This window comes from Oncorhynchus keta, chromosome 8 (assembly GCF_023373465.1).
Source record: "Oncorhynchus keta strain PuntledgeMale-10-30-2019 chromosome 8, Oket_V2, whole genome shotgun sequence".
NCBI classification, from domain to species: Eukaryota; Metazoa; Chordata; class Actinopteri; order Salmoniformes; family Salmonidae; genus Oncorhynchus; species Oncorhynchus keta.
This window is the reverse complement of record NC_068428.1, coordinates 16,245,574-16,268,014: the sequence shown is the minus strand read 5'-3', so window position 1 is coordinate 16,268,014 and position 22,441 is coordinate 16,245,574. Positions and strand designations below refer to the sequence as shown.

Below are 22,441 nucleotides of genomic sequence, written 5' to 3'. Positions count from 1 at the left end.
TCGCTGTATAACCAATAACACAACTACTCATTGACTAGAACTGTGATTGACAGTGCTGGATCGCTGTATAACCAATAACACAACTACTCATTGACTAGAACTGTGATTGACAGTGCTGGGTCGCTGTATAACCAATAAAACACAACTACTCATTGACTAGAACTGTGATTGACAGTGCTGGATCGCTGTATAACCAATAAAACACAACTACTCATTGACTAGAACTGTGATTGACAGTGCTGGATCGCTGTATAACCAATAAAACACAACTACTCATTGACTAGAACTGTGATTGACAGTGCTGGGTCGCTGTATAACCAATAAAACACAACTACTCATTGACTAGAACTGTGATTGACAGTGCTGGGTCGCTGTATAACCAATAACACAACTACTCATTGACTAGAACTGTGATTGACAGTGCTGGATCGCTGTATAACCAATAACACAACTACTCATTGACTAGAACTGTGATTGACAGTGCTGGATCGCTGTATAACCAATAAAACACAACTACTCATTGACTAGAACTGTGATCTGTTTCAGGTTCTAAATCACCTGATTATTATTATTATTATAACAGAGGCCTAGAGAGAACACATACCAACAGTTATAGAAAAATATTGTATTTGCAATCTGTACAAATAACATATCAAATGGAAAAATACTTGTTAATACATTTAGGAACATCGTATATAAATAGACCTTTGGCATTCATAAAATCTAGCTGCAAAACTAAAAGCTTAAAACATGTATAAACCACAGAAATAATCCTACGTACAATAAAGCCAACCAGTGGCTCACAGTCCACAGTGCACAGAGAGACAGCCATGACAACCACACCTTTCCCTTTTGGATGAGTCGACCAACGCCAGTCTCACCATAGACTTACACCGTCACAATGGATGCTATACTTACAGTGCCTCACCGTTCTGTGCATCCGAGTACATTCTTCTCCAGGTTTCACAAGAGCCTGCTATGGTCTTTATTTACCTGAGTGGATATGTATGCATTGTTTGTGGCTATTGCTTAGCAACATCTTTGTCAACATACAGACAGTACAATGTAAGATGGTAACCATACATTGTCAGAGAGTCCTATTTACATTGGATGCATACATGCAGAATAGTTACATGTCTCCAGACACGATTCATGTCAATAGGGAGGAACATACAGGAGCTCTTATCTGCTGCATAGATTTGTAAAGGCACAGAAGAACAATATCTCATATCTGCTGCTGATAACTCAATGTGAGGCGCTGGCTGGTGCATGGGACATTGCATAGTATTTTACAGTTTCCATGTACCACTTAGGGCTAGATTAAATCGGTATCGTGGCAGATCGGCAGTATAGTACGGCTGAAATGTAAAAGCCATTTCCGATTGAGCCAACGTATGCAGGGTTTACCGTGAATGCAGAAACATTGCTTTTAAATTACAATCACGCTAGACTGCGGTTCAGCGTTCGTGAGACTGCATATGTCGGCTCGACTGGAACATAGTCAAAACATTTGTTCCATATCTTATAGCCTACCAAAACATTTCTAAACATAGCTCATACTGTACACGTTTGCTTTTTAAGAGCGGTAATACAACAGTAGAATAGGATACCCTACCCATGCAAATTGTTCTTCGCACACAACACTGACTTAAGTCCACATTAAAACATGTCACTTCGAAACATGCAATAAATTAAGCGCTGAAAATGGATACTGTAAATTTGACCAACTTATTACCAGGCAGAATGACAGTATCTGTAGATCGTTTTTAAAATAACATGTATAATAACGTTCATCACTTTGTAGCAAACAGTCAATTCACTTCCCATTGAGTTAAAGATCAAGCACGAGGAGTGTTCCTAGGACAAATAGTGGGAACGACGGCAAACAATCAATTAAGTAAAACAGGAGAATGTGAACCAACGATCACACCATGAATCCAATAGACTAAAGAGTCCCCTCTACTGTGTGGAAGAGGTTTGGAGGAGTAGAGTGGTCAGTAACCTTGACGTATTACGTGCTCCTATATTGACTGACTGGATGGATACTAAGCTCAGTCAAATCCCAGTGGGTAATGTTCTGAAGGCCTAGACTGTAGAAGTGCCTTGTCAATTTTGCCCTCGGTTGTTTTTGCATTTGTTTTACTGTCTTAATCAAATAGGTGTCTATGGAACTCAGAGGACACGGTACTGAGCCATGACCTTACCATGGAGATTCCTAACTTCGAAAAACAATTCCTGAATTTAATTTGGTTAGAAAGACACCTGAATATTACCTGATGGGCTAATATATTGCTTAAGATATTCAACAACAATACAACAACCGCCAATAATATAACTGAGGGTATAATTGCCATGCTATCATTTGCGTATCAACACAGCTATCCTAATAACCAGTCTGGGAGTGCTATTCACATCGCTGAACTCACACAGAAGAAACTCCCATATTAAAAAGGAACCGGAAACACCACAATGGCGTGGATATGTTGTGAAAGGAAGAAGTGCCACTATGCAGTGTCGACCTGCGACTACGGGCAGCAGCTGAGAGAGAGGGGCGTTTGGGGACAATGTCTTTGGACGACACGCGTTGTGGAGATGATGTGTGAGAGGGGAGCCATTGGTTGCCGTTGGAGACAACTTAGGAAGGGGACAGCTGATTGCTGGAGAAGCTGTCACACAGAGGCACTTGACAGAGCAGCAGTGAGAGTCATTTTCCTACTGGCTGGTGATTGTGTCGGAGGGGCCAAATACACACCAACACACACGCATACACTCACACACTCCTACTACCTTCTGTGCATCTGTGAGGGTAGGGGTCTCCAGGTTTAAATAAGTCTATGCGCATGAAGCAATGTACATGGTCATGTTGGAATTCTTTCTAGTACACAGGAAGCACGATCAACAATTGAAAAATCAAAACATCCTATTTTAAAAAAAGACTGTTCCTTGTAAACTTGATTCACAGCTTGGTCCTACGTTCAGAACACTGGCGATAGATACCTCCATCACGTAGAACTGAATAAAACCTCACGGCCGCTTCACACTGTACCAGGTTTATTATTCCCTTTTTTTTAACACTGTTCTTCCTGGGTTTCCTCCAATCAGGATTCGTCCTGTCCTCACTGGCTGTGAAACAGTAGCCCTGGGGAGAGGGAGAAGGAGGTGGGCATGCTGACGCTGTGCAGTGACGAGAGAAGAGGAGCGGTCAGGATCCCTCATGGCGGGTGTGTCATTGTCATTGCGTCACACAGTTGTCGCCCATGTCCTGTGCGTAGCGGTCGGAGATGGCAGTGCGCAGGTCGTCAATGTCCTTCCTCAGCTGGCCAACCTCCAGCAGCTTGGCCCGCAAGTTGTCCTCCACCAGGGAGTTGTCATTCTCCTCCCCTGACATGCTCATCGCTATGGGGGGGTAAGAGAGAGAAATACACCGTCAGGAAGTAGAGATCACATCAATGAGGCAATGCTGAAATCTGATGGGCTCTAGTACACATCTACCAATCCAGGATTTCAACGAGCAGCAAGTGTGTGACTTAGGGAGTGTGAGATAGTAAGTGTATGAGTATGTTTTGGCAGGTGTGTGTATTTTTTTTATTAGAAACTGGGTGGTTCAAGCCCTGAATGCTGATTGCTCTAATTCTGTCGGTAACCAGTTTCTAATAGCAATAAGGCATCTTGGGGGTTTGTAGTATATTTCCAATATAGGACAGCCCTTAGCCACGGTATATTGACCATATACCACACCCCCTCGGGCCGTATTGCTTAATTATACTGCGGCTGTGTGAAAGGCCCTGTTCAGTGTGTGAGTATAGAGAGTGTATACTGTGTATGTGCTAGGGATGGGCATTTGAAATATTGCCACTATTAGAATAATATTGGGACTTTTTTTTCTCTCGGATATCCGGATAGTCAGAATTCATGTGTGTTTCGTGAAACTTTTTTCTTGTTTGATGTGCGACAGCATAGACGATGCTGCTCTGCTTGTACAGCAGGGCAGGGGAAGGACAGGGGCCTGTTGGGAGGGAGAGAGAAAGTAGCCATACTCACACTAGTTAGACACACTTGTTGCTGCCATAGGTTATATATCATACAATTGATGCAAATAAGCAAAAATGTTTGATGGGATGCACGTCATAAACACTACATTCAAAAGTGTGCTGTTTTATTTAATGAAGAATTTCACGGTACAGTGCATTTGGAAAGTATTCAGACCCCTTGACTGTTTCCACACTTTGTTACGTTACAGCCTTATTCTAAAATGGATTAAATTGTTTTTTCCCCCTCATCAATCTACACACAATAGCCCATAGTAAAAAATGGAAATATCACATTTACATAAGTATTCAGAACATTTAGTCAATAGACTGCTGAGCATTTATTTTTTATTATCCATTTTAGAATAAGGCTGTTGAAAAAGTCAAGGGGTCTGAATACTGAAGGCATTATATATATATATATATATATATATATATATATATATATATATATATATATATATATATATATATATTTAAAGGAATACTCTCTCAAGTAATTGAATACGAATGTTCATTAGGATATTCGATTAACCGTCCCCATCCCTCTGTGTGTGTCTCATAGTCCTATTTGAACCTTGAAAGGCTTTGTCTGAATTAAATACTATTATCCATGTGACATGGCTACATACAAGTACTGTATATACAGTACACAGTACATTCAGAAATGATTCAGACCCTTTGACTTTTTCCACATTTTGTTACGTTACAGCCTTATTCTAAAATGTATGAAATAAAAAAATGTCCTCATTAATACCCCATAATGACAAAGCGTTTTAGAAATGTTTGCAAATGTATTAAAAATAAAAAAACAGATATACCTTATTTACATAAGTGAACAGACACTTTGCTATCAGACCTGAAATTGAGCTCCAGTGCATCCTGTTTCTATTGATCATCCTTGAGTTGTTTCTATAACTTGATTGGCGTCCACCTGTGGTACATTCAATTGATTGGACATGATTTGGAAAGGCACACACTGGTCTATATAAGATCCCACAGTTGACAGTGTATGACAGAGCAAAAAACAAGCTATGAGGTCGAAGGAATTGTCTGTAGAGAAGGGTACCAAAAAATGTATGCAGCATTGAAAGTCCCCAAGAGCACAGTGGCCTCCATCGAATGAATGAATAGAAGAAGTTTGGAATCACCAAGACTCTTCCTAGAGCTGGCCGCCCGGCCAAACTGAGCAATTGAGGGATACGGGCCTTGAACCCGATGGTCACTCTGACAGAGCTCCAGAGTTCCTCTGTGGAGATGGGAGAACCTTCCAGAAGGACAACCATCTCTACAGCACTCCAACAATCAGGCCTTTATGGTAGAGTGGCCAGACAGAAGCCACTCCTCAGTAAAAGGCACATGATAGCCCGCTTGTATTTGCCAAATCCTTCCAGGGGGACAGACCATCAGAAACAAGATTCTCTGGTCTGATGAAACCAAGATTGAACTATTTGACCTGCATGCCATTTGGAGGAAACCAAGCACCGCTCATCACCTGGCCAATAACATCCCTACGGTGAAGCATGGTGGTGGCAGCATCATGCTGTGGGGATGTTTTTCAGCGGCAGGGATTGAAAGACCAGTCAGGATCAAGGGAAAGATGAATGGAGCAAAGTACAGAGAGATCCTTGATGAAAACCTGCTCCAGAGTGCTTAGGACCTCAGACTGGGGTGAAGGTTCACCTTCCAACAGGACAACGATAATTAGCACACAGCCAAGACAACACAGGAGAGGTTTCGGGACAAGTCTCTGAAGGTCCTTGAGTGGCCCAGCCAGAGCCCGGACTTGAACTCGATCGAACACCTCTGGAGAGACCTGAAAATAGCTGTGCAGCAACGCTCCCCATCCAACCTGACAGAGCTTGAGAGGATCTGCAGAGAAGAATGGGAGAAACTCCCCAAATACAGAGGTGCCAAGCTTGTAGCGTCATACCCAAGAAGACTTGAGGCTGTAATCGCTGCCAAAGGTTCATCAACAAAGTACTGAGTAAAGAGTCTGAATACTTATGTAAATGTCATATCTATATATATATTTTTTTTTAATTGTCAAAAACCTCAAAAAACCAATTTTTGCTTTGTCATTAAGGGTATTGTGTGAAAAATAATGATATTTTAGAATAAGGCTGTAACCTAACAAAATGTGGAAAAAGTCAAGGGGTACTGAATATTTTCCGAATGTATTGTATAAAATTAGTAATTGATTGGAGAAATCAAATTGCTTTGAATCTTTGAAGGAAAGATGTCTGGTCACAAAGGAATGAAGCAGTGTCTTCTTGCTCCTCTGTTGCCTGAAACCTGAAACCTGTGTAGTCATCACTGTATAACATCAATGTTTAACCCCCAATACGCTGCCTTCACTTCAAAGGCTGACAGTTTCTATATCTTGAGAAAACATCATTATCTCTTGGCCTCATAAATATGGGAGGCGGCTAGCCCACCAGGAGGTTCAGCCTCTCTGATCTGAGCTCTGACTGGAGGCATAAGGATTTCCATCTAGCTAAGCTAGCTATAGCTACAGTACAGCCACTGCTGCACTCCGTCTGCTCCTTTCACAGCTCCAAACCGACTCATTTACAAAAGATAACGATTCCACAGAAAAGGGAAAATCATTTTCTCTGGCTCTGCATCAATAGTTCAGACTCTTTTCAAATGCTTCCCCATGATTACAGTTAGGCCAGTTGTTTGAGTAATTGTCACAGTGCAGCAGGACCAATGACGTATAAACCCTGGATTGCTGATGCTATGCATTGACAGGCTTTGAAGCCACCAGTCGGCCAAATTGGCACGCCTCAGTAGGAGCAGTCCTCCATAGGAATGAATGGAATTCTACAGGATTTCAATTAAATGTTTCAAGGACGAAAATCAAAGTATTTAGGATTTTTGTTGTTGTATTGGGGACAGTAACACCAGTAAAAACTAAAAATGATACTTAGTAAATAGTTAACCATTTTTAAATGTGTTAGTTTTATGTTTCGCTCACATAATATACAGTGGCTTGCGAAAGTATTTTAACCCCTTTTCTCCCCAATTTCGTGGTTTCCAATTGTTAGTAATTACTATCTTGTCTCATCGCTACAACTCCCGTACGGGCTCGGGAGAGACGAAGGTCAAAAGCCATGCGTCCTCTGAAACACAACCCAACCAAGCCACACTGCTTCTTAACACAGCGCGCCTCCGACCCGGAAGCCAGCCACACCAATGTGTCGGAGGAAACACTGTAAACCTGGCTACCTTGGCTAGCGCGCACTGTGCCCGGCCCGCCACAGGAGTTGCTGGTGCGCGATGAGACAAGGATATCCCTACCGGCCAAACTCTCCCTAACCCGGACGACGCTAGGCCAATTGTGCGTCGCCCCACAGACCTCCTGGTCGCGGCCGGCTGAGACAGAGCCTGGAACTTCTTTCCTTCTTAATGCATTTGAGCCAATCAGTTGTGTTGTGGCAAGGTAGGGGTGGTATACAGAAGATAGCCCTATTTGGTAAAGGACCAAGTCCATATTATGGCAAAACCAGCTCAAATAAGCATTATTACTTTAAGACATGAAGGTCAATATGGAAAATGTCAAGAACTTTGAAACCTTCAAGCGCAATTGTAAAACCCATCAAGCGCTACGATGAAACTGGCTCTCATGAGGACTGCCACAGGAAAGGAAGACCCAGAGTTGCCTCTGCTGCAGGGGATAAGTTCATTAGAGTTACCAGCCTCAGAAATTGCAGCCCAAATAACAGAGTTCAAGTAACAGACACATCTCAACATCAACTGCTCAGAGGAAACTGTGTGAATCAGGCTTTCATTGTTAAATTGCTGCAAAAAAAGGACACCGATAATAAGAAGAGACTTGCTTGTAGGGCTGGGCGATATGGCTAAAATATCATATCATGGTATTTTTCACATTTTTGATTAATAAAAGTTCTAAATGTGCTTTATGAGTAGTGCATGACCCTAGGGTGGCAACACATATATTCTAAATTATTTTAATGGGTCTCCATTCGGATTGTTCTATACTGTTCAATTCAACTTCAACCTAAAATAATTTCCCGCATTTCCAGCAATACGTAATATGGTACAGTACACTGACTTGATTAGTTAAATAAAGGTTAATTTTTCCCCCAAACTTGTCATAATTAGGTTTTAATCCAGAGAGGCTAGAAAAGTGATCAAGATCTTCAATGAGACAGGGATCAAGACAGGGATGCAGGGATCAAGATTTATTTTGTATTTATTTATTATTTCACCTTTTTTTAACCAGGTAGGCCAGTTGAGAACAAGTTTTCATTTTCAACTGCGACCTGGCCAAGATCAAGCAAAGCAGTGTGACAAAAACAACACAGAGTTACACATAAACAAACGTACATTCAAGTTTGCGACTTAAGAAAACTTCAATCATCAGCATACATTAACACTTTTGTTTTTATCCCCAGGATTTTAATAGCTAGCATTTCAATGGCCATAATAAATAGATATGGAGACAACGGACAGCCTTGTTTTACTCCTCTTAAAAGCTCAATACTTTCTGAGAAGTAACCATTGTTTACTATTTTACATCTGGGGTTGCTGTACATAACTTTAACCCATTGTATAAGAGATTCACCATAAATGAAAGTAATCCAGGCATTTATATATAAATTGTAGTCGTACTTTATCAAACACATTTCCAAAATCTGCTATGAAGATCAGGCCTGGTATTGTAATATAATAATAATAATATATGCCATTTAGCAGACGCTTTTATCCAAAGCGACTTACAGTCATGTGTGCATACATTCTACGTATGAGTGGTCCCGGGGATTGAACCCACTACCCTGGCGTTACAAGCGCCATGCTCTACCAACTGAGCTACAGAAGGACCACATTGTTGATGTTTCATAATGTTCAATTGTTTCAAGTAACCGTTGTACATTATCTCCAAGATATCGTCCATGTAAAAAACCATGTCTGATCAGGAGAACAATATCTGGTAAAACCTTTATTCTGTGTGCTATGCATTTCGCCCCGATTTTCACATCTCTGGAAATGTTTAGTGTAACCTACCGTTCTCCGGGTATAATGCAAGATTAACTTTGAGCAAAACATTAGGACATTTAGCAGGCTACGTTCTTTCTATGATAAACATTAGAAATATGATGGCCATGCATCGTTTTTGCAAAAGACCTTGCTTTTTAATTGTTAGCTCGTTTACTTTTGTGGCTGCCAGCCAAATAGCGTTGCACTTTTCATCTGAAAATTAAGCTATTTTATGCCAAATGTGCTGCACTAATATAGTTGCAGGCCACGGATCCTATTGAAGAGAAAAAAAACACGACTTTCAATAGGAAACGTGACTCCTGTCAATACACAGCTGGACTCACCTGTTTCTGCTTTCTCCCATTGTGCTATTTACAAACAAACACATGACTGGCTCAACTGTTCTCGGAAACTACGGTGAGCTTCATAATGTCAAATAATGTGACAGGTGAAATGAATAATGTGATCTGCTTCATCTCCTAACGGATTGCACAAGTTGACTGCAGTTATTTACTTAAAAAGTAGCTACAAATATGTAAATAGTTTTAATGGTATTAAATGTATTGAAACAACATCCCATGGCTACCCCAGTGTACCGTACGGTATACCGCCCAAGCCTATTTTGGATAAGGCAGTAGTTTGTGGCTGGAGGTGTGTGTATGCAGAGAGGTTTGATCTAGACCGATGTACTTACATTTGATGCCCAGTAGCAGTGCCAGGTTAGGCTCCTTGCCCTGGGCCCTCTGGGTGAGAATACTACAGAGGGCCTTGAGGTCCAGCAAACACAGGGACATCTCCTTAAGTAAGGGCCCCGCTTCGGGCCCTTGGCCCCCGCTGCCCTGACGCACCACCACGCCCTCCTCCACCTGCCTTCGGTTCTGTAGGAACACACACACACACAGTGGAACACACACACTTAGCTTAGATATCCACACTGGGTTTATTATTAAACGCTGACACTAATGCAGCAGAGCTCTGGAGTGTTCATTAAATTAATGTAAAACCCATTAAATCCGCCCCAATATTAAATAGGATTTTGAGCCAGTTCAAAGTAGATAAAGTGTTGCTGAATTGAAACACAAATTGGCTAAATTCTTTGCTCTGCTTAAAAGCGTCGTTGTTGTTCTCTGTCACTGCCACAATGCATTAATAACAACAACACATTGTAAATGGCTAGAGAAGGGAGTTTAGTCGCTCACAATAGGAACACAAGCATTTCACGGACCTGCAATAACATCTGCTAAATATGGGTTTGTGACCAATACAATTTGATAACTTTTTGTTATCATAACAAGACAGCTGCCTATTATTTCGAAACAGAAATGGATTTGTCCATTAGGGCTCCAGAGAGTGTATTTTTGGATGAAACTGTGCATTTGAGAGAGAAATGCTGAAGAAGTGAGAACTGCCGCTAGCAGGCATTGTCTAAAGCGGAGTGTGTGAGTATTTGTGTATTTACACTCCTTTGTAACCTGGGAGGATCATCAACACTTGCACAGCCTCTCATTGGTTCTGCTTTGAAACAGAATAGTTCAAATAGACACTTTAAAATGAGTCTCTCCAAATGTCTCACAGAATACCATGTAGTTTGGAATAATAATCACCATCCCTCAACAGGATAACGAGGCATCATAGTAACACAAACACCCACCAAGGGGACAGAAAGGTAATAGTAGTTGTTGCAGGTGCAAAGTCATTTTAGGACCGATTATCCAAGATCCTGCTCTTCCAAGATGGAGGCCGTTTCACCACAAAAAAAAAAAAAAACTCTTTCATCGCAGTTTCACACCCAAAGGCGCTTACCACTTGTTGATGCCTGGAGTCAAATTTCCCTCCTCCCCTGTCAGTCTTTCTGCACGCTGCTGGGGACATAGTGTGCAGCTTAAGACCCAGCCTCCACAGAGCAGTGGAGTTAAAACCACCCATACTAGACACACCACACAGACTCATCTCATCTTGTCATATCTCACCGTCCCTGCGCCGACAACCCTTTGAGTAGTCAGAGCCAGGCAACACTCCATCCCCTCACCCTCCATCCTCCTCTCCCTCCCTCCCCCCCTCTCTCCAAACCAGCGACCTCCCTTTGTGGGAGCCGAGCCGGGGAATCTTCCAGCTGATAATTGCCTCTTGTGTCCCTGTCAGTGGGATAATGTATGGTGCTGCCGCGCCAGCCACGTGTGTGTGTGTGTGCTCTCTACCTCTCCTCTCTCCTCTGTACAGGAGACACACACACACACACACTGTTCCCGCCCTCTTCTGCCCGCCCGGCTGTCACATGCATGAATTCAGACCTTTCATCGCCGGGCTCGTCCTCACCTTGAGACGGGTGGGGGAGGTGAAGAACGACACCATGAATTCTAATAGGGTGCGTGTGGTAGTGGTGGGAGCTGGAGGGGCCATATTGGGTTATTCATGACTTGGCTGCTATGAAAAGATCTGAGGACAAAAAGGGTCACTAGTGGAACATAATGGGGGTGAATGGACCTCTCCATCACCAGCTAAACCTGGGACAGAGCTACTGTCTGACAGGATGTGTGTGTGTGTGCGTGTGTGTGTGTGTGTGTGTGTGTGTGTGTGTGTGTGTGTGTGTGTGTGTGTGTGTGTGTGTGTGTGTGTGTGTGTGTGTGTGTGTGTGTGTGTGTGTGTGTGTGAGAGAGTGAGAGATACTCCAATCTACCCTAGGTTGCAATATGCGTCCTTTGTCCTGATCTTGTCCTCATTTTGATTGTGCCCACATTCTTAGACAGGAGTAGACAATTTTAAAAGGCCCATTGTGAACAGATTTTGATCAGGTCTCATAAGTGTAAACTTATAGTAAACATTCAGGACGCGATCAGGACACGTGTTAGTGGCAGGTATAAACGGGGCTAAAGAAATGTCCGCTAATTGTTTGCTCCCGAGAACAATTCTACTTTGCGACGCTGTACACGTTTGTAGTTAGTGTTTTCGGGGAGGCTGCGCTGGGCTCAGCAGCGAGGGGCTGGTTACCTGGTGGAGGGTGCAGGAAAAGGCATCCAGGGCCTCGTCCTTCTCCTGCAGCTGTTGCTGGAGCTCTTGGGAGAGACATCGCTCCTTCTGCAGCCTCTGCTCTACAGCCTGCAGCAGAACAATAAGACAGCCATCGCATGAAACGCCCGCTATGCTGTACGATGCACTGATGACAGCGATGACTGATCATCATCCTCTTCTTAAACATTATCATCATCATCATCACCACTCACAGACACACTCAAGGACAGACACACAACATGACAACTACTAGATAACAATAGCACCTGATTGAAGCATATTGTTGACCCAAATACAGTCTAATAATAGGGCTTACCGTCAGCTCAAGGGTGAGTTTTTCTATCTGGTTCTTCTGATTGTCTATCAGCTGAAAAAGAGCAGAGTGGAATCGTAAACATCTGGTAGCTGTCAAGACTCAGCACTCTGAATGACCCTGTGTGTGTGTGTGTGTGTGTGTGTGTGTGTGTGTGTGTGTGTGTGTGTGTGTGTGTGTGTGTGTGTGTGTGTGTGTGTGTGTGTGTGTGTATGTGTGTGTGCACTCTGCGTCTGACCTTGCTGGTGGTGGCTTGCTGTTCCTGTAGTCTTGCGTTCTCTACCTCCAGCTGCTTTAGGTCCAGCATGGGGAGCCGGACGCCGTCCTCAAGACACTGCTCCACCTTCTCCTGCAGGCTGGGGGAACCAGAGAGAGACACAACGCTAAGGCACCGTCTGTCATCAACACAACCACAGCTAACCAGCTCTGTTTGAAACGCACTGTGACAATTAAAAACATTTTGCATTTCTATTCCTTGGTCATACCTCTGCACAGCAGCCACCAGCTCCTTCTCCCTCTTGCACTGGGTCTCAATCAGGTCCTCTTTCTCCTGCAGCACGGTGCGGCCTTCCTCCAGGTTTTTCTCCAGACGAGCCACTGTGTCCTGTAGGCCCTGGGCCTTCCCCTGACTCTCCTCCAGCTGATAAACACACACAGCACATGAACAGAACATTAGGACTGTACATACACAAACAGGCAAACACTAGATAAGACTCACCGAACCATACACACCAGTTTAGTGCACACAAACCCACACCACAAACCCATATGAAATTTACATTGACTTAATTGTCTGGTTCTTATTGACCTCTGGTGGTAAAATGGTGTATTACACGATAACGATTACCAAATTGAATCTCATTAATTGCCTTGAAGAAATTTACACAAAGCAGGTTGACGATGATTTAATTATCATTACAGTTCAGATAGACAGGGAAAACACAATAGGAGACATATTATCTTAAGGTTGATCAGAGGTTATTAACAGACACTTGCTGTTAATTGACAGTATGAACTCCCCTGCCTCCTCCTCTTTCCCCTCTAGCACTACCATTAATACAGCCTGAAATGGCTGATCTAATCAGGTCTAATGCGATTAAAGAGCTGTAATGAAGAGACGCCTCCGCTCCATTACCAGGTGTTACTGTAGCTTATCACTGAGACGCTAGCTAGCAGAGACGCTAGCTGGGGTTCACTGTCTGGCCATGCTAGAGGGGGTAGACATAAGGAGCTTTCTGACCAGTGACCACAAATCCAATTTCAACCAATAACCTTAACCTTTAACCCTCACCTGAACCTGGCCTTTAAGCTAAATCTTAACCCTGCAACTAAATCAAGACCATACAGGCTAGCTCATGTACTTTCTCATCATGTTGGGGGTATTTTCTAAAATAGCCATCAAATGACTAAGAAGCATAGCAGAGATTCTAGCGCAGATGCTAGCGGAGATGCCAGGCAAACGGGACCCCCTGAGGTGATCCTGTGGCTGGACAGGGTCTCTACCTGCTGGGCCTGAGTCTGGACCTCATCCAGGGAAGGCAGGTCAGCCAGGTACTTCTCCAGGGTTTCTATCCTCTGCTGCTTCTCCTGGTTCTGCTCACTCTCCCGCTGACACTTCTTCTTCAGGCTGTTGATGTAGCGGTCACGCGTCTTCATCTGGAGGGCGGGGTAGAGGGTTGATTACATTCGTTAGGGTTGGGGTTGTGGCTAGGTTAAGTGTTCCAGGGGTGTACACATCAAGCTAGAGTTAGGGTTGTCGCTGATCCGGGGTATAGACATGAAGCTAGGGTTAGGGTTGTGGCTGATCCGGGGTATAGACATGAAGCTAGAGTTAGGGTTGTGGCTGATCCGGGGTATAGACATGAAGCTCGGGTTAGGGTTGTCGCTGATCCGGGGTATAGACATGAAGCTAGGGTTAGGATTGTGGCTGATCCGGGGTATAGACATGAAGCTAGGGTTAGGGTTGTCGCTGATCCGGGGTATAGACATGAAGCTAGGGTTAGGGTTGTGGCTGATCCGGGGTATAGACATGAAGCTAGGGTTAGGGTTGTGGCTAATCCGGGGTATAGACATGAAGTTAGGGTTGTGGATGAGGCTGGGGTTGATCCGGGGTGTAGACATGAAGCTAGGGTTGGGGTTATGGCTGAGGCTGGGGTTAGGGTTGATCCGGGGTGTAGACATGAAGCCAGGGTTGGGGTTGTGGCTGAGGCTGGGATTAGGGTTGATCCGGGGTGTAGACATGAAGTTAGGGTTGTGGCTGATCCGGGGTGTAGACATGAAGTTAGGGTTGTGGCTGATCCGGGGTGTAGACATGAAGCTAGGGTTAGGGTTGGGTTGGGTTTAGGGTTGATCCGGGGTGTAGACAATAAACTAGGGTTAGGGTTGGACTGGGGTTAGGGTTGATCCGGGGTGTAGACAAGAAACCAGGGTTAGAGTTGGGGCTGGGGGTTAGGGTTGATCCGGGGTGTAGACAAGAAACCAGGGTTAGAGTTGGGGCTGGGGGTTAGGGTTGATCCGGGGTGTAGACAAGAAACTAGGGTTAGGGTTGTGGCTGGGGGTTAGGGTAAGGGTTGATCCGGGTCTAGACAAGAAACTAGGGTTAGGGTTGTGGCTGGGGGTTAGGGTTGATCCGGGGTGTAGACAAGAAACTAGGGTTAGGGTTGTGGCTGGGGTTAGGGTTGATCTGTGTAATATGCCCATTGCTCACCTTATCCTCCAGCTTCTTGATGTCCTCTGTGTATTTCTGGGTGTTCTGTTTGAGGAACTCGTTGAGGTGGATGACCTCCAGCTCTGCAGCAGCCAGCTTACGGCCCAGCTCCCCGTTGTCACAGCACAGAGGGCTCATCCTGTCTGGGACCTGGAGCTGGTGCTGGGGGTGGAGCTGCAGATGTAGCTGGGGGTGTGACTGAGCCACTGGGCTGTCATACGGAGACTCCTGGAAAAGAGGGGAGGATAGACATGAGTTGTCAGTCTTTCAAAGAGCTCCAGATATGTCAACAAATGGCAAAGCTTAAAAATGTTAACACACGGCCAGTACTGTGTATAACAGTATACTGTACCAAGTCAGACAGTTGAGATGTCACTGTGTCGGTGAGGCTTTATTACCTTAGCTTTGAGTAGACAGGGGTCGTCACAGCGCCCCTTCTGGCTCTGGAGGACCTGTTGCGCTTTCAGCTCGTTCTCCCTGATCCGAGCGTGGAGCTGTAGGATCTGCTGCTTCTGTCTGGAAAACACACATCCGACGTAGAATGTCAGCAATACACCACAATGTGTAGCAGAAGCAGCCATTCTGATATCCCAGGTAATACGCACACGTAAAGAAACGAGGTACACATTCAAATACGCAATGGTCACACACAGTGCCACCTCTCTCCGCGGTGAATATTACACAGGCTGGCAGTAAAACAGAAAAACACAGCCAACGGGCCAATCAATGTGGAGCATATAGGACCATATATAATAATACTATATAATAAGGTAGTTTGACTCCGTGTAGATCACTTAAATCTAATATTTCTCTCTTGTGAAGGGTGGGCCAGCTGGCTACACGCTATCCCGATGAGGCAAGCACAATTTCCTCCCCCTAAACCCCTCCCTGAAAAAAAAGTCATATTTATAATCAGCTCCTAAATACCTGTGTCTCTTTGCTTTGACATTTTCTGCCTTTCAGCAGAATAAAAAGGGGCACGTTGATAAATGCTACCGGATCGAGATTGGAATACTAAATGCTTGGTGTTTAGGTTTGCTTTCGACTGCCACCTGGTGGTGAAATTTGCCCGTTTTCTCATTTCAGTCACAATTGATGGAGACATTCAATAAGGAGGCCCACAACTGAGAAATGTAACACCTTGACCAGCCTGCTGCTAACTCAACTCATGAACAATTACATACCGTTAGGAAACTGTTCATCCCATATGTAATGCACACAGCATGTTGTCGTATTCACAATAACACCAGTTGGCCAGGATATTGAGTGTGCTAGATTGATCTCTCCAGTTCAAAGTGGGTCCGGCCTTTTAATGTCATACCAGCCCACGTGTGGATGTGGCAAGGTGGTGTCTGTGTGCTGTGTGCCTCCTCTGTGTCTCTGCCTGTATTTCCTGCAGTAACCTCAGGGTGGGTGGGTGACCCTGTGCTGTTCACTCCCCGCCCCTGGCACTGTCCAGCTTGTCCTGTCAGCGCCAGCCTGCCACTCTGAAAGGGGACACCTCAGACGTGTGTGGCCGACATGCCGCCACACAGACATCTGCTCAAGGTCATTGAAAAAGTGTGTGTGTGCATGCCTCGGCTGGGTAGACAGTGACAGTGTGTGTGTGTATGTGTGTGTACATGCCTCGGCTGGGTTGACAGTGAGAGTGTGTGTGTGTGTGTGTGTGTGTGTGTGTGTGTGTGTGTGTGTGTGTGTGTGTGTGTGTGTGTGTGTGTGTGTGTGGATGCCTCGGCTGGGTTGACCGTGACAGTGTGTGTGTGTGTACATGCCTCGGCTGGGTTGACAGTGACCGTGTGTGTACATGCCTCGGCTGGGTTGACAGTGACCGTGTGTGTACATGCCTCGGCTGGGTTGACAGTGACAGTGTGTGTGTACATGCCTCGGCTGGGTTGACAGTGACAGTGTGTGGCCCATAGAAATGAATAAAGGATGTCAGAGACTGACAGACTGCAGTGCTCTAACTTTCCACTGGGCAACGACAACCAGAAGGGACACTCACGGAACGTTTTTTTTCCTTCCAATGTGGCGAACAGAGTCAGACACCATGCTGGAATATAATGAGGTACAGTGGGGCAAAAAATTATTTAGTCAGCCACCAATTGTGCAAGTTCTCCCACTTAAAAAGATGAGGCCTGTAATTTTCATCATAGGTATGACAACTATGACAGACAAAATGAGAAAAAAAATCCAGAAAATCACATTGTAGGATTTTTTAATGAATTTATTTGCAAATTATGGTGGAAAATAAGTATTTGGTCAATAACAAAAGTTTATCTCAATACTTTGTTATATACCCTTCGTTGGTAATGACAGAGGTCAAATGTTTTCTGTTAGCCTTCACAAGGTTTTCACACACTGTTGCTGGCATTCCTCCATGCAGATCTCCTCTAGAGCAGTGATGTTTTGGAGCTGTTGCTGGGCAACACAGACTTTCAACTCCCTCCAAAGATTGTCTATGGGGTTAAGATCTGGAAACTGGCTAGGCCACTCCAGGACCTTGAAATGCTTCTTAGGAAGCCACTCCTTCATTGCCGGGGCGGTGTGTTTGGGATCATTGTCATGCTGAAAGACCCAGCCACGTTTCATCTTCAATGCCCTTGCTGATGGAAGGAGGTTTTCACTCAAAATCTCACGATACATGGCCCCATTCATTCTTTCCTTTACACGGATCAGTCGTCCTGGTCCATTTTCAGAAAAATGTTTCCACCCCCATGCTTCACAGTAGGTATGGTGTTCTTTGGATGCAACTCAGCATTATTTGTCCTCCAAACACGACGAGTTGAGTTTTTACCAAAAAGTTCCATTTTGGTTTCATCTGATCATATGACATTCTCCCAATCTTCTTCTGGATCATCCAAATGCTCTCTAGCCAACTTCAGACGGGCCTGGAGATGTACTGGCTTAAGCAGGGGGACACGTCTGGCACTGCAGGATTTGAGTCCCTGGCGGCGTAGTGTGTTACTGATGGTAGGCTTTGTTACTTTGGTCCCAGCTCTCTGCAGGTCATTCACTAGGTCCCCCCGTGTGGTTCTGGGATTTTTGCTCACCGTTCTTGTGATCATTTTGACCCCACGGGTTGAGATCTTGCGTGGAGCCCCAGATCGAGGGATGTCTTCCATTTCCTAATAATTGCTCCCACAGTTGATTTCTTCAAACCAAGCTGCTTACCTATTGCAGATTCAGTCTTCCCAGCCTGGTGCAGTGGAGGACAGAGGAGCCTCTTAAAGAAGAAGTTACAGGTCTGTGAGAGCCAGAAATCTTGCTTGTTTGTAGGTGATCAAATACTTATTTTCCACCATAATTTGCGAATTAATTAATAAAAAATCCTACAATGTGATTTTTCTGGATTTGTTTTTCTCATTTTGTCTGTCATAGTTGAAGTGTACCTGTGAAAATTACAGGCCTCTCTCATCTTTTTAAGTGGGAGAACTTGCACAATTGGTGGCTGACTAAATACTTTTTTGCCCCACTGTACATACTGACTCAGTCCGACTGTGTAAATTTGCTGCTCAGAGGCCTTCGCCCAATATAATAATGCTAAGATTCAGATGTGTTTCTCCTCTAATTGTTTTGGTGTTTTTTTTTTATCCAGCCTCAATGAATTCCCCTGCTTGGCCCGATGACTCACTACTGCACCTCTGCTGGTTTTAAACATCCCTGTCCTCTGCCGTGCATTTCTGACCTGTCAATCTCCAGCTCTCTCTGTCGCAGAAGGCCCTCTTTGATCTTCACCAGCGTGTTCACAGGAAGGGAGGCTCCGCCCAGCATCTGCACAGGAAACACACACACACATCGGTCAGCACACTTAACATCTACTAAGAAAGCAGATCCGCATCGTTTGTCATCTTTGTCAGCGTCGTCATTATCTTCATTATAATCAAACTAAAGATTTAACTAAGAGACACCAAGAGAGTCAACGAGCCCGATGCCATTTCACACGTGTAACCTAAATGTAGTCCCTCTATACAAAGACATGAGCCACAGCTTATCTGCACGCGCTGGGCCTTCACACATTCCAACAGTATATCCTTTATAGCCCTCCTCTATACAGGAGTGTGGGCAGGGTGTCATGGACGGGCCGTTTTGGGCGGGCGTCTCTTCAACATTGGATCAGTGAGTGACTAATCTCCTATAGCATAACAAGGTCTCTGTGCCAGATGGCTGGGCTGCTGCAGGGCCCCTGGTAAGAAGCGGTCACAGGGATCATGATATGGGTCAGGTATGTCCTCACTATCTACTACTGCAGGGGCACAGGGCACAGGGATCACGATATGGGTCAGGTATGTCCTCACTATCTACTACTGCAGGAGCACAGGGATCACGATATGGGTCAGGTATGTCCTCACTATCTACTACTGCAGGAGCACAGGGATCACGATATGGGTCAGGTATGTCCTCACTATCTACTACTGCAGGGGCACAGGGATCACGATATGGGTCAGGTATGTCCTCACTATCTACTACTGCAGGAGCACAGGGATCACGATATGGGTCAGGTATGTCCTCACTATCTACTACTGCAGGAGCACAGGGATCACGATATGGGTCAGGTATGTCCTCACTATCTACTACTGCAGGAGCACAGGGATCACGATATGGGTCAGGTATGTCCTCACTATCTACTACTGCAGGGGCACAGGGATCACGATATGGGTCAGGTATGTCCTCACTATCTACTACTGCAGGGGCACAGGGATCACGATATGGGTCAGGTATGTCCTCACTATCTACTACTGCAGGGACACAGGGCACAGGGATCACGATATGGGTCAGGTATGTCCTCACTATCTACTACTGCAGGAGCACAGGGATCACGATATGGGTCAGGTATGTCCTCACTATCTACTACTGCAGGAGCACAGGGATCACGATATGGGTCAGGTATGTCCTCACTATCTACTACTGCAGGGACACAGGGCACAGGGATCACGATATGGGTCAGGTATGTCCTCACTATCTACTACTGCAGGGGCACAGGGATCACGATATGGGTCAGGTATGTCCTCACTATCTACTACTGCAGGGGCACAGGGATCACGATATGGGTCAGGTATGTCCTCACTATCTACTACTGCAGGAGCACAGGGATCACGATATGGGTCAGGTATGTCCTCACTATCTACTACTGCAGGGGCACAGGGCACAGGGATCACGATATGGGTCAGGTATGTCCTCACTATCTACTACTGCAGGAGTACAGGGATCACAATATGGGTCAGGTATGTCCTCACTATCTACTACTGCAGGAGCACAGGGATCACGATATGGGTCAGGTATGTCCTCACTATCTACTACTGCAGGAGCACAGGGATCACGATATGGGTCAGGTATGTCCTCACTATCTACTACTGCAGGAGCACAGGGATCACGATATGGGTCAGGTATGTCCTCACTATCTACTACTGCAGGGACACAGGGCACAGGGATCACGATATGGGTCAGGTATGTCCTCACTATCTACTACTGCAGGAGCACAGGGATCACAATATGGGTCAGGTATGTCCTCACTATCTACTACTGCAGGGGCACAGGGATCACGATATGGGTCAGGTATGTCCTCACTATCTACTACTGCAGGAGCACAGGGATCACGATATGGGTCAGGTATGTCCTCACTATCTACTACTGCAGGGGCACAGGGCACAGGGATCACGATATGGGTCAGGTATGTCCTCACTATCTACTACTGCAGGAGTACAGGGATCACGATATGGGTCAGGTATGTCCTCACTATCTACTACTGCAGGAGCACAGGGATCACGATATGGGTCAGGTATGTCCTCACTATCTACTACTGCAGGAGCACAGGGATCACGATATGGGTCAGGTATGTCCTCACTATCTACTACTGCAGGAGCACAGGGATCACGATATGGGTCAGGTATGTCCTCACTATCTACTACTGCAGGGACACAGGGCACAGGGATCACGATATGGGTCAGGTATGTCCTCACTATCTACTACTGCAGGAGCACAGGGATCACGATATGGGTCAGGTATGTCCTCACTATCTACTACTGCAGGAGCACAGGGATCACAATATGGGTCAGGTATGTCCTCACTATCTACTACTGCAGGGGCACAGGGATCACGATATGGGTCAGGTTTGTCCTCACTATCTACTACTGCAGGAGCACAGGGATCACGATATGGGTCAGGTATGTCCTCACTATCTACTACTGCAGGAGCACAGGGATCACGATATGGGTCAGGTATGTCCTCACTATCTACTACTGCAGGGGCACAGGGCACAGGGCACAGGGGCACAGGGCAGAGACAGCTAGATAACGTTCAGTAGGCACAAAATATAAACTAATTTGAATCGGAAAGACGAAAATGGGTGTTCCTATTGGACAAACTCAGTTACTGAACACGTCCCTTACTATTATAATCTGGTCTCAGTCTCCATGAGATTGAAGGTTAGGGAGGTTGCAACATCTAAGTCTTTATTTCTATAGCTCAAAAGAAATGGTAAAACCCTCCAACCACAATGTGAAACCTTGCAGAATCCCATAGGTAGTCTAATATGGTGGACTGGACAGTGTGTCTACAACAGACTTCAGGCTTAGTTACGGGTGGTATGGTGGTGCTATGGCGCTATGTGCACCAATAACATGGATCCTGGACATGAGCCATTACCACATACGGCGTTCTGCTTATCTGATGCGTGTAACCCCTCGGTCATTGTCTGTTCATTTGTTTTCTTCTCCAGTGACAGTCGGACCTTGAGTTGCCTGCCTGCCACCAGGTTAAAAATACTTCTATTAATGCCCTAGATATCAGCTGCACGGCTCTTCTCTCAGTCTCTCTAGCCCTGGTAAAAAGACCCCCTCCTGTGAGGCTTTGCCACTCCCCCCACACATACCCTGACCTGGAACGAAGGTAGGAAGACATCACAGGAGAACGGTGATACCTTAATTGGGGAGGACGGGCTCGTGGTAATGGCTGGAAGGGAAATCAGTGGAATGGTATCCAATACATCAAACACATGGTGTGATGCCATTCCCTTCGCTCCGTTCCAGCCATTGTTATGAGCCGTCCTCCCCTGGGCAGCCTCCACTGGCAGACATCCATCCGTCCCTGACTCCAGATCCACTTCACATAGCTTAGCCTATTTTTAACAAACCATTGTGTGACTGTGGCCACAGCAGCGGGCAGAAACAAGCAGAGATGTGTCCTGGTACGATAAGCTAGTACACACGGGCTCTCAGAACTCAGCAGATGGGAGATATTAAGAAAAAGTCCCAATAAAAAGGTAGGGGCACTGCTGCACTGACAACCAACACGCTGGAGGGAAACATGGGGAGTTTCCACAACACTGTATGAGGAGGCCAGGACCGGCCAGGGTAAGACAGGACAGGCCAGGGTAAGACAGGA

At 45.3% G+C, this 22,441-nt stretch overlaps 1 protein-coding gene and 1 long non-coding RNA gene across 4 annotated transcripts in view; one reads left to right on the top strand and one right to left on the bottom strand.

Annotated features, from left to right (window-relative positions):
• Positions 1–605: 605 nt before the first annotated feature.
• The window catches only part of cep85l (centrosomal protein 85, like), a 77,720-nt gene continuing 55,884 nt past the window's right edge, over positions 606–22,441 (bottom strand). For both annotated transcript variants that reach the window (XM_035774833.2, XM_035774832.2), the window contains 10 exons: positions 18,747–18,832; positions 15,460–15,577; positions 15,062–15,289; positions 13,858–14,010; positions 12,840–12,994; positions 12,593–12,710; positions 12,358–12,408; positions 12,021–12,128; positions 9,727–9,910; positions 606–3,396 (listed from right to left, as the gene is read on the bottom strand). In XM_035774833.2, the coding sequence (XP_035630726.2) occupies positions 3,233–3,396; positions 9,727–9,910; positions 12,021–12,128; positions 12,358–12,408; positions 12,593–12,710; positions 12,840–12,994; positions 13,858–14,010; positions 15,062–15,289; positions 15,460–15,577; positions 18,747–18,832 (1,365 nt within the window). In that variant the 3' untranslated portion in view covers positions 606–3,232. The remainder of the gene's footprint in view (positions 3,397–9,726; positions 9,911–12,020; positions 12,129–12,357; positions 12,409–12,592; positions 12,711–12,839; positions 12,995–13,857; positions 14,011–15,061; positions 15,290–15,459; positions 15,578–18,746; positions 18,833–22,441) is intronic.
• Positions 20,323–21,113, top strand: LOC127931349 (uncharacterized). Of its 2 annotated transcripts, none has more exons than XR_008140770.1 (3): positions 20,323–20,445; positions 20,561–20,729; positions 20,946–21,113. It is a non-coding gene; the product is annotated as an uncharacterized LOC127931349 (long non-coding RNA). The 2 variants fall into 2 exon arrangements; XR_008140769.1 differs by having other exon boundaries at positions 20,330–20,391.